Genomic DNA, 12,753 nt, shown 5'->3' on the forward strand with positions numbered 1-12,753 from the left:
CTTCCCCGAGGGCATAATGGACGTGCTAAAGATAAACTCCCACCACCACTGAGCTCAGCATTCTGTTCAGTCTGAGCTTGATTATGCAGCATGCTCTTTAGATGACGAGAAGATGCCATCTGTGCTCGCTCAGTGTAGCAGACAGTTAGATGACTGGGTGTCCTGACCTTCACCAGCTCTGTGCCACCTGTTGCTATCAAAAGCTTTCTGCAGGAATGGACAACCAAACAGTCCCCGGTGGTGCCTGTAAAATATTGTGATCATTGCGCTGAGCATCTGCACCCTTGGGGTGGGGGATTTAATGAAAAGAAGAAAAGGCAAGAAAAAAGTGTCTTAAATCAGCTGTGTACACACATTCATAATTTAATTTAACAATTTAATTTTCCAAAGTATTTGTTATATAATCATAGGCTGTGGACCTGCTAAACATGCATATATATATATATATATATATATATATATATATACTGTATATATATATATATATATTTACTTTATTTATTCATGTATGACTATTTGTATCACTCCTGCATGGATGCGTGTTTCTGTGAGAATGTGTAATGTGTACATCTCACCCCACTTGGCAGGACTTAAGCAAAGCAAGATGGCCAGCATGATCATTGATCATCTGTCACTTGGCAGATAGAAGCATGAATGGGAACTAGCAAATGGGCCAAAGACAAGGCACACAGGAAATCAAGTGGCATCCAAAACCATTGGGTGTGCAGAAGCCGCAGGATGCTGCGACCCTGGAGGATAGATTGAAGCGCAGAGGACAGCTTCTGATTTATAAAGAAGAAGAAAAAGAAAGGCTGCAGGACTTTTTGATTACAGTGTGTTATTAAACAACATCTTGGCTGTTCGGTAGCAGAGGAAGTTCAGCCTCGGGTGGGGGGGTGGGGGGGGGTGCTAGCGTTTTGTCTGGTTTGAAATGGACGAACACAGGCCAAGGCTCGGGCTTGCTGGGCCATGCTGCAAGAGAGGTTGGAGCACACAGAGTTCACCTTTGAGTTTGGCTCAGAAACACTGTGTGGGATGAAAAAAGAGTTTAAGAGGCGTATGTTGAGAGTTAGCATGTGTGCCTTTGTTAGGGAAGTGCTGATCTTTTAAATCTCTGTTTTCAGACTTCTAGGGAGTAAGTTAAAGTACATAGGTGCAGTTGCGAAGGAACCAATCTGATGAGTAATTAATACCTATGTTGTCAAAAGATAAATCTGAGATTCAGTTCAACAAACTCTTTTCCGCTCTTATTGATTCATAGTTATAGCCTCTTTTACGGGCACTGCCCTGAAGTGTAAAAATCCATTTGGGGTATCCAGAGACTATTGATTTTACAGCAGGGAGTCTGACATTCTGCCTTCCTCCTTGCTGCTTCAAAGTGATCTGATCTTAATCCTTCACAAGCTTTACTTTCACGAAGCAGATTTGTGTTTTATCTTCTCAACCCACTGTCCTCTTTAAGGATGAAATAGAAATCCTGTTATACAGCTCAAAAAAGCTTCATTAATGTGAAAGGCCTATTTTTTAATTTGAAGATTGTATCTATTAGTGCAGAATACTTTGTCTGTGAAAAATGGCTTTCATCCAAAGGAAATGTATTAATTTTATTTTCTTTTAGTTTCAAGCACTCACACTCCTGTTTTCTCTTCACAGGTGTGATCTTGGGAGCTGTATCAGGGATGTTGCTCCGTGTTGCTTCCCCGATCCACCCAGATATCGTCATGGTGATTTCTTTTCCTGGAGACATCCTTATGAGGATGCTGAAGATGTTGATCCTGCCACTGATCATCTCCAGTTTAATCACAGGTGCAGTGAGACTGAATGTTATGAAAAAAACTAATGTTATTAAAATAATACAACTTACTTCATGAAGACATATTAACACATATTATTGCTGTGCAACTGCTAAAAAATACTAAAGCTACAACGAAAAGCCATGCTTTTCTAATTTGTAATACAATAATTTTGTAGTAAAGATGGAGCATTTACATTTGATCCTCTAATAATCTTTCCACAAAGCCATATAATGCTTCATGGTGTTATTAAAATATTTCAATTCAATGAGTCAAAGTGTTAACTAGGTTTTGGCTGCAGGTCTTGCCGGTTTGGATGCCAAATCCTCTGGTCGCCTGGGAACCAGAGCCATGGTCTACTACATGTCCACCACTATTATTGCTGCTATCCTTGGAGTCATCCTGGTGCTAGTCATCCACCCGGGCAACCCCAAATTGAAGGAAAATCTGGGCGAGGGCGAGAAAAATGATGAGGTGTCCAGCTTGGATGCCTTCTTTGATCTTATCAGGAACCTGTTCCCGGAGAACTTGGTGCAGGCCTGTTTCGAACAGGTAATGGAGGACAAGATGGCACTCCCATCTTATTGCTAGTCTGATCGTCAATGTATAAGTACTAAGTGTTCAGAGCATCTGTCTCTGAGATCTGAAAGTTACTTTTAGTGTTTGATTATTGGCTTAACTTAAATGAATTTTAATGTAGCTTTTACGCAGTAAATTATAGTTATTAGTAAGAAGTTGTGCAAGAAGATAATTGTTTTAGTTCCTGGTTTTAGTTTAGCTTTTTTAACGGTAGAATCCAAATTCTATGATTTTATTAAAATAGAAATAGATCAGAGATTGAAGTGGCCTTTTGTCAAAGACAGTAGGCTAATATGTCCGTTTTTAACGTTGATAAAACCTTTCACTCCTGTAATTTAGGTCCAGACAGTCACAAAGAAGGTGGAGGTGATTGTTGAGGAAGAGATCAATGCCACCTCTGTGGAGGGCCTGGTGGCTAACATCACCAAGGAGCCTCAGTTTATGGTCAAGAAGTCCCTGCAGTTCAAACGTGGCATGAATGTCCTGGGTATGTAACAACGATAAACAGTTAGCATTTACAGAAATGAATGAGTCTCTGTGTGGCTATGTAGGCACATGCAAAAAGCAGCATGCTTACTTACCTATTTACCATGACAATGCTAATATGCCTATTTTTATTGGGTGTAGTTTTTAGCAAATTTACCTCTTTTAAACTAGCAGCATGCTTTGAGCACAAAATAAAGGGTAAAGCAGTGTGCTAACATTCCTGTAGTGGTAATGCTGATTTTGAACTGGTATGGATTTATCATATTCACCATCTTAGTATAACACCTAATCATGCTTACATCAGAAAACATGTTAAAAGCAGCATGCCTACATGCTAACAATGACAACGCTAACATGCTGATGTTAAGGAACAGTATTAGCATGTGTGTCATCTTTGTTGACATTTTAACATGTTAACATTGAGCACAACATATTTAGTACAGCAAACGGTCATGAAATTGTCATTACCTTTATATTCATTTGGTTATAAGGAAGCACAAAAATGTCTTTTTCAATTGCTTGCCATGGTAATGCAGTTGAAAAGTTGATATTTTATTCAGACACATACATGTGTCAGTCTACCTTATCTTGGATCCGACAGGCAAAGTCAAGGACTTGTGAGAGTCAGGTATATTGTCCAGAACCAATAAATGTCAATCCATATGGCTCAGTTTGTTTGTAAAGATGTAGTAATAGCCTGCTGCTGTTGATACAGGAATCAGGGCTCAGATAAAATATAATATATTAATTTAGCTGTTCCTTGATTCCTCTAATAAGCCCAGACGGTTACAACTATATTGTTACTAAAAACTGTGTCATATGACATTTGTAGGTCCTGGCTCTAACGAGTCTGTGACTTTTTCTTTAGCCCCAGAGATGGATTCATTCTCTGAGCATCATGAAATTATCTACGAAATTTCATGGCAATACATCTGATAGTTGCTGAGATAATACAGTCTGACTAACCAATGGACACTGCCCTCTCTAGCACAAAGCTGCTCAAACGGCTTAAGATAAACTAAAAGTTTCCACCGAATATTGCTTTTGCAAACATTTACAAAACAAGATTTGCTGTTAACATAAAGCTTCAAGGCTCCTCATAAGTCTTATTCCCCCATGTGGCAGTCGTCTCACCTGTCCACGCTGGTATTTCTAAGTATGATACATTCATGATTTTCTGTCACAGGTCTGATTGGTTTCTTTATTGCATTTGGCATCTGCATGGGCAAGATGGGAGAGAAGGCCAGACTCATGATTGACTTCTTCAACATCCTCAATGAGATTGTGATGAAAATTGTCATCATGATCATGTGGTTAGTATCACCTAAGAATCTCATTGATCCATTTTAAAACTCAGTCATTTTTTCCTGAGTTGGAAATAACTCAAAATGCCAAGTTATTTCTCCTGTCATTACATTTTAAAAGAGTACAGCTACATTAAGCATGATCAGAGTCCCTATACAGTATGCTCTTTGTAATGTTTGGCTTAATTTAAGGCATACTAAAGCTTTCTCATCTCATCAGGTACTCTCCCTTCGGTATTGCCTGTCTCATCTGTGGTAAGATCATCTCCATCAAAGACTTGGAGGTAGTGGCTAGGCAGTTGGGAATGTATATGATCACTGTGATTGTCGGCCTCATCATCCACGGAGCAATCTTCCTGCCCAGCATCTACTTTGTTATCGTCAGAAAAAATCCCTTCACATTCTTCCTGGGCATCTTCCAGGCCTGGATCACTGCTCTGGGGACAGCCTCCAGGTCAGTATCAAAATGTGCATAGTTAAATCTTGATGCTCAATATAAATGAAACAATTATAAACTGCCTGCTTCTGCTCCTTCTCCAGTGCTGGTACACTGCCTGTCACCTTCCGTTGTCTGGAGGAAAACCTGGGGATTGACAAAAGAGTCACTCGCTTCGTGCTCCCAGTTGGTGCCACCATCAACATGGACGGTACAGCCCTGTATGAGGCTGTTGCTGCCATCTTTATTGCCCAGATGAACGGCATCTACCTGGACCCTGGTCAGATTGTCACTGTCAGGTCAGGGGGGTCACAATAATCCATTAATGAAACAATACATTTTAATTTATGCATTATCAAAGCTCAACAAAAGTTTTTGTCATTTTACAAAAAGAACAGATAAAGACAATACTCATTGTTATGTCATTTTGAAGAGCGTAAACATAATGAATATTTGTACTTAGAAATATTTAAAGTTGTAATTGATGAAGATTGTACTTCTAAATTTTTTATCATATAGCCTTCAATCTTATCCTCTTCAAGACGAGTGTGACTAGCATCTCCTCTGCCCATGTTGTTGACAAAGCTGATATTAGATGTGCCGTAAACTCTTGATTTTGATTGGTCAGTGAGAAAAAAGTGAAATTGACGAGTGCCAGGCTGTTCCAAAATGAAAAAAGGCCCTGCCTGGACACACACCCTAAAAGTTTTATGAAATGATAAAACCCTTCATAGTATTTAAGCAATCCCTTTCTAAAACTTGGCATCTGTTATTGATTCGTTGACTAAGAATTCAAATTACAGAGAAAGGCTTAGTCTTAGAAACTGTAATTCTCACTATTTAAAGTTTGGACCCTAAGGATCCAGTTCAGCAAGCACAGTCTCCTCTTATTAACTGAAGACAAACACCAGTGAGAAGACATTTATCAGTGAACAGGAAACTCTCTTTGGCATCAGCTTTAGAGTAGACATTTACAGTTTAGCTCGTAAACCACCAGGAGGAAGCAACAGCATGCCAGCACTGTTTTTCAGGAGGACAAACTCAAGTATCTGGAACTGTCCTTTCCAAAACACTCTTCTCTTAATGGAGTAAGTCAAGGATGAGCGCCCTTACGCCTGACATTTATACAGCATATCAATCCAGGAACGCTGAAATTAAACATCCCATCTCTAACATTTACACCTCTCTTCATGTGCGATGGAGGACCCACTTTGATGCTCTTCATACAAGTACTATAGAGATTAAATGTCTCCATCTGTAGCTGCAACTTGGTTCAAGTCAGGTTCATGGGTGTCTGAGAGGGTTGTGAATGAATAACTGAGGGCTGCTTTTCTGTGTTTCTTCTAGTCTGACCGCCACTCTGGCCAGTGTTGGAGCTGCCAGTATTCCTAGTGCCGGCCTGGTAACTATGCTCTTGATCCTGACTGCTGTAGGCCTGCCAACCCAGGACATCAGTCTGCTGGTTGCTGTTGACTGGCTGCTGTGAGAGAAACACACATTAAATATTCCCTTATCTTCTTAGGTCTTCAAAATGCGCATTTGACCATCTGTCATCTTCTCTCTCTCTCTCCTTAGGGATCGATTCAGGACCTCAGTCAACGTGGTGGGTGACTCCTACGGTGCAGGCATCGTGTACCACATGTCAAAGGCGGAGCTGGAAGAGCTGGACGCACACGCCAAATCAGACGACATTGAAATGATGACAAAGACCCCGTCTTATTACGACGACATGAAGAACCATCACGAAAACAATTCCAACCAGTGCGTCTTAACCGATACCGCTACCACAACCGCTTCTGCCACTGCTAACAATTCTGTCGTAGTAGATGAATGCAAGGTACAATTAATGCTTCCAGACATAGAGACTTGTATATAACCCCTCTGTAGTGTGGCATGCTCACCCTGCGCCTTTGCTTGACTTTGTTCTATTCATCAAATCTTTGTACATTGTCATGTAAATACACACAGTTATTTTATTACAGACATGAAGTGAGAGAACAACAGATGCATGTGCACGTATGTATTTTTGTTCTACTGGAAAAGCAGCTTTTGTGTTGAAGACATGTTAAAAAATTCACAAAAAAAAACACTACAAAAAATATACAAACCAAAACTATATTTATAGATTATCTTCTTCGAGCATACAAATGAGAAACCTGCTCACAGTTTTAGCTATTCAGTTATAATCATTTTAACCTGGTGAGGATTGGCTCGAACTCAAAAGGAAAAGCCAGATAATCCTCATTATGACCCTAAGGAATTATTTAGCAGCCCTCCCATCTATCACATCCTCTTTCCAAAAAGAAATAAAAACCCTCCCATGTAGTATTTTTTCATGTTGTTTCTGAAAACATTTTAAATGTTTAGCAGGTTTATTTCCCAACGCCAGCCTTTTCCCTATAGGGTTGAACATACAGAAAGGGAACATAGAGAAAGGGAAGGCTAATTAGCATTTCATACAGTCCCTACATACCATGCTGTCTGTGAGTCATTCACAGTCAGGTTTTTTATGTGTGTGATTTGACACCAGCTATTTCTGCCCTCTGTGAAAACTGTGCTGTGAAATCCTAAAGCTGTGAAGTATAGCTCTCATAATGTAAAACATAATGCTCTTTGAATTCAGTCTCTGAATGTACAGTATCCCGGGCTTTTAGAATAATATATGGAAGTTCAGAGGGCTTGTTCCCTGAAACACACACACACACACACACACACGCACACACGCACACACACAGAGACAGAAAAGGTCTACTGATGAGCCTTTTCATTTATTAAAGAATGAAAGGTGTTGCCTAGCAACACTGGCAACCTTTCATTCAATTAATCAGACGGTAGTAGAAAGTTACATCCGCCCTTTTTTTAGCAACCATTTTTTATGAGACATTTACATATAAATCTAACACAAAAGCTGCTGTTTCCAGTATCAGCCATGACTAATTTCTTTCTGTTTGGTTGTATGTTTTTCTTGTAACTAGTTCGACTCACATCTCCACCCCCCCTTTCAAAGATAAACCCATTATTGACTGCTAATAAATAGCTACTGTAACACTGCATTCATTCTTTAGTGTTGTACCTTGTTCTCCTTATACTTTGTCTATGTTTTAATCATTTAATCCAGTGTTGTTTTTTTTGTTTTGTTTTTTTGTTGTTGTTTTTTTCACTGCTTTTTGAGTCTGTGTTCGTCTTAAAGCTGTGGTCTGTTCCCAGGTCAGTATTAAGGGACTCCACTCTTAGGACTTCCATGTGCATATTCATCTGTGATCATACAGTACTTACAGTTTTCCTTTGCAGTTTTTCTTTTTGGATGTTACACACTCGCTAAAAGCCTGTGCTTTAATTGCCAAAGAATCTAAAGCTAATGCATCCAAAATTAGAGTAGAGAATACCCTTAATGGTAACATGGATTTGCAGTTACAAAATGTTTACAGATGTGTATTAACAATCCGATAATAGCACAATTAATGTGTGAATGCATTAAGAAAATGTTGTTTGACTGTGCCTTGAATCAGTTGTTTAGATCTCCCTGCTAACATCTTACAGGTAACCTCAGCCACAAACGGCTCTGCTGCGGAGTGCACGCTTGTTGAGGAGGAACCATGGAAACATGAATAATGGCAGCACAGAGATCCCCCCTGCTCCAGGGCTCCACAAGATTTCCTACCTGGTGATTAAAACAACAAGTGAATGGGAAAAAAAAACAAGTCAAACGAACAGAACTACTAATTGTTTTTTTTATGTAGTTTAGTTTTTTCTTTTTTTTTTTATTTAGTCCCTTTAAAAAGATTCTTGTAACTGTCTATCTGACTGATATGTAACACTAATTCACTTAACCGTGAAGTGATAAAAGAGGATGACCTGTTAGAGCACAATTATGTCCTATATTATAGCAGATACTTGCACAATATACTTCAAGGCTCGGGGAGGGAAGGAAGAGAAAAACAAGTTAGATAAGCTGTTTCATGTCGGTTACAATATGGGGAAAAAATGGCTGTGTAACACGGGATGCGCTTAGATCCTCTTCCTATCTATCACACAGGTGATTCATTATTATAGTGGCAGAAGAAGAGTGGGAGTTAGAGCATTACTTACGTCACCAGACATACTGAACTTCCTGTTTCACATCCCTGTTCGTAACATCGCAATGTGTTAAAAAGCCACTTATTTTTCTTCTCAGCTCGGTCTTTCATCCAATAACATCTCTTTTGCTTCTTATACTATCAAAGCCTATATCTGGCTTCTTTTTTACAATATTACCTACGTCCCTGAGGGCCAGTAAACTGATGAAAGCACAGTCACGGCTGAATTAAAAAGCACAAATCAAACCATGGAGTTAATATTTATCCCCCCTTTTTTGTTTTCTTTCGTCTACGTTCTGGACAGAAAAGGGACTTTTATTTTTCTTTGTTTCAACTGTTTGTGTGACAACGTTGTTGAAAAAGAGAGAGAGAGAGAGAGAGTGTGTGTGTGTGTGTGTGTGTGTGTGTGTGTGTAAGAGAGCTGGGTTTAAGAACATGACCAAGTCAATGATGGGGACCAAACAGGCAGAAAATCAATCAACTCGCAGAGGCCTTTGAACTGCCTCTGCGACGTCACTCGCGACACATTCGGTTCAGTTAAATCTTTCCACTGGAGCCAAAACTGAAAGCAAAGAGAGTCACTGCCCTAAATGTGAAACTTCATACAGTTCTTCTCATTTGCTCCCCAAAAAACAACAACTTTGTGATGCCAATGAAATTAAAATGAAATTAGCCCTCCCCCCCCCCCCTGAAAAAAACAACAACAATTAATAATTGACATATCTGAATAAATTGAAGCACAAAGAGATTACATAGAGCACACACAGAATAGAGCACAAATAAAGCTGCTGAGGGCGGAGGGGTCAATGGCATCATTAATACCCAGCATTATTGCTCATATCGACATAGATCTTATTACAAATGGATTTTTAAAACACATTATTTGTAAGAAAATGATACTCAGGCTTGTATGTTTACACTTTACAGAGATATATTAAAAAAAAAAGTTGTCATCCTGACATGTTTACTTGTTCACTAGAGCTTTGAGAAAGTGACGCCCCAGCACAGCACAACACTGAAAAGCATTGACTTTAAAATTGCTGCAAAAGTGTTTTTAATATATTAAAGGCAACATTCCAATAGTGATGTACTACTATCTTAAAGCACAGACACGGTTATTTCTAACAAGATTCGACGAGGTGAACTACGAAGATAATGTGAAAAAGGGAAACTGAGGTACAAAAAGATGCAGTGCAGTGTTCAGCTGTCAAATGGGTTCTTGGCTTGCACAAACGGAGACAGATCATTGATTCGACACTACATGGAGGCCTGCCAGCTTCTTGTTTAGCCAAACCTTAAAGAAAAGTTCACAGCATATATTTTAGCCACCAGAGCTCAAGACTGTTTCTACAAACCCTAGATGCTGCAGCTGCGTGTTCATACAGAACTATGGACACTTCACATGCCAGAATGTTCCCAGCTATCAGGTAAACATATAAACAGTATTTTCCTCTCATGTGACCAAATGGCTTAAAACATCTGTAGACACAGAGACAAAAGCCAAACTACTGGCTGTTAACCTTTTTAAGCCTGTGTGAGTGAAAGTGACGTGGGGCTGATTTGATTGGTCAGTAGTAACGTAATCTTCTCTTCCGTCTCGCTTCTTTTCATTTGTGCTAAATGTGTACTCAGCCTTGCCTTGGAGATGTTCGCTTAAAAAACAAATGCCAATTAAAGTAACACTTAGGAAACTAAAGAAAACATTTAGTGCAGCACTCCAGTCCTTCTAGTTCCTGAAACACACACTCTTTCACGTTCTTTTTTTCATTTCAGCAGAGCGCTCTGATACAACCTAAGAGTATGCATGCTGTTCTGCTGCACACACTGACTCACACAAAAAAAGCACACATACAAGTTCAATTTTCAAATGCACACACATAAAAACACACATGCAAACACCCTCAAACCTTGAAGGTCTCTACATGTCTACTCTGCGAGATGCAGAGCACAACACTGACACCCAAACAGGCCCCACACATCTGACCTTTTCACCTTTAGGAAATATATATTGAAATATATATATAAAAGGAGAAAATGCAGACCATACAGCGTCAATGGGGATTGAGTGTTGGACCAGTATTATGTTGAAATTCACGGTTTTAGAGGCATGAATAAAAATAAAAGTATAATTATTTTTTTGCACCACTATCTTAAAAGCATGATATTTTGAAGTGCCTACTTGCACTTTGTGTATATATTGTAGGTAACAGATGTTTTTTTTTTTGTTTGTTCCATTTTTTTTTCCTTTGGGGGCTTGACATGCTATGTAGGATTATAGGTTCATTGCTGTGACATTTTTAATGTAATCCTCTAGAAGAAAAATATCATCTATGTCCTGAATAAAGTTAGAGTAGACGAAAAATGTATAGAGAGGAAATCGTGTAATAAAATTGCTTGTTTTTTTTATTCTCTCCTAGCTGTTAACTAGTTGTTATACTTACCTGTCACACACCAATATATAAATATCTTCTTTTTTTAATCTAATGTAAGCATTCTGAATGTTTGTTCCATGGAAATATAAGCAGTGTGCATTCATTTTCATTGTACATAAATAAATATATAAATGTTCTGTTCAGTGGCGATGCAGAAATTTTCTGGAAAAATGACAGTGTTCCTGAAGCAGACGCTGTTGATGCATGAGGAAGAGAAAGATAGAGAGCGAGAAAGAAAGAAAGCAAGAGAACAAAGGGAAGTTAATGGTTTGATAGAGGGGGCCAACATGAGTTATTTTGGCAGAAACAGCAGTGACGGCTGATGAAAAGAGAGACAAATAAAGGAAAAAAGGTCATAAATGCCCTGTATGTAGGATAGAGTGAGAAATCAAACACAGCCTCGTCTTTGAGAGACAGAACACACATCAGATGCATTCAAAAGATGGTGACGGCATAGAGAAGTATTCCTCAGGTTGACTCATCAGAACCATTTTGTCTTTTCAAAGGAGAGAACTGGCTTTAGTCTCAGGCATCTTTATTCACCTGGTGCACGTGCATTTTAAGCAGCCACACCCGGATATCTGGATCATTTAGATGTCATGCTGCATCTTCACACACCTGTCATCCATATCATGGAGGGTTTTTTTTGTTTTTTAATAATCTCACTCAGTAAACTGCCTTTTACTCTACTTGCCTTTTTTGGGAAATTTATGCACAAACTAGCCAAGATAAATGTTCGTGATTAAACGTAAAATGATGACACGGAATTACAACAATGAGCCAGTGTATCTTTGAGCTTGTCCTTTTCTACTGAAATGAATCTTCCTTTTTTTTTTTTTTTTTGAAGAAACTTCCTAAACAGAGCTGGTAACCTGTCTCACTCCTGCCTACGACGTGCTTTCCTGATCTTACTTTTCTAGGCCTTCCCTCTTTGTAAAGCTGTTGTAATTTTGATGTAAAGGCAGAGCGTATGTGTGCGGGAGATACACTATCGAGAAAAAAAAAGACAAAAAATATATGAATACTTTCCTTGGTCTATGGTATACATAAAAATAAATCTGTTTCTACATATCAATAAGTGTTGTACCTTTGGTGTACATATACAAATATAACTAATAAATGTTTATTCATAACTAAACATTGCTGCTTTTCTTGAGTTTTGTGTATTTAACTTGATGTTTCAGACATCACACAGAAACACAATTTTATGTCTGTTACTGATTTGTTATTTCAATTAAAACATACTCCGATTATGTTTATTACAACAGAAGTAAACGCTATTAACTCTGATAAGTAAGTCACTGTTAGAAACAGACAATGAGCTGTTATATGTGGGTTGTCTGGCCTTTTGCCTTTATTAGATAGGACAGCTGAAGAAACACATGAAGTGTTGGGAAGAGAGAGTGGGGATGACATGCAACAAAGGGGCGTGGTCAGATTCAACACCCACACCTGCTGTGACATAGACTATGGCCTCCCAACATATGTCACAAGATGTAGGCACTGGGTTAACTAATGCTCCCCAGCTCAATGAAAAGGAGACGTTGAGTGATTATCAACTATTTCACAGGGGAAGAGCATGCTCAGTCAATTAATCTGAAGTTTTGAGTACAGAGACACCGGAATCAATGTCTAAACTCCACACTA

General features: G+C 38.9%; 1 protein-coding gene across 3 annotated transcripts in view; it reads left to right on the top strand.

Moving 5' to 3' along the window:
• LOC306825416 (excitatory amino acid transporter 2-like) overlaps positions 1-11,487 on the top strand; it is a 28,180-nt gene extending 16,693 nt beyond the window's left edge. For 2 of the 3 annotated variants that reach the window (XM_079346138.1, XM_079346137.1), the window contains exons 3-11: positions 1,654-1,806; positions 2,095-2,345; positions 2,712-2,859; positions 4,045-4,171; positions 4,383-4,616; positions 4,703-4,897; positions 5,946-6,080; positions 6,174-6,435; positions 8,139-11,487. In XM_079346138.1, the coding sequence (XP_079202264.1) occupies positions 1,654-1,806; positions 2,095-2,345; positions 2,712-2,859; positions 4,045-4,171; positions 4,383-4,616; positions 4,703-4,897; positions 5,946-6,080; positions 6,174-6,435; positions 8,139-8,210 (1,577 nt within the window). In that variant the 3' untranslated portion in view covers positions 8,211-11,487. The remainder of the gene's footprint in view (positions 1-1,653; positions 1,807-2,094; positions 2,346-2,711; positions 2,860-4,044; positions 4,172-4,382; positions 4,617-4,702; positions 4,898-5,945; positions 6,081-6,173; positions 6,436-8,138) is intronic. The other variant, XM_079346139.1, reaches the window with a different exon arrangement.
• Positions 11,488-12,753: the final 1,266 nt, after the last annotated feature.

The sequence above is a fragment of the Symphodus melops genome (genome assembly GCF_947650265.1).
Source record: "Symphodus melops genome assembly, chromosome: 6".
Lineage (NCBI taxonomy): Eukaryota > Metazoa > Chordata > Actinopteri > Labriformes > Labridae > Symphodus > Symphodus melops.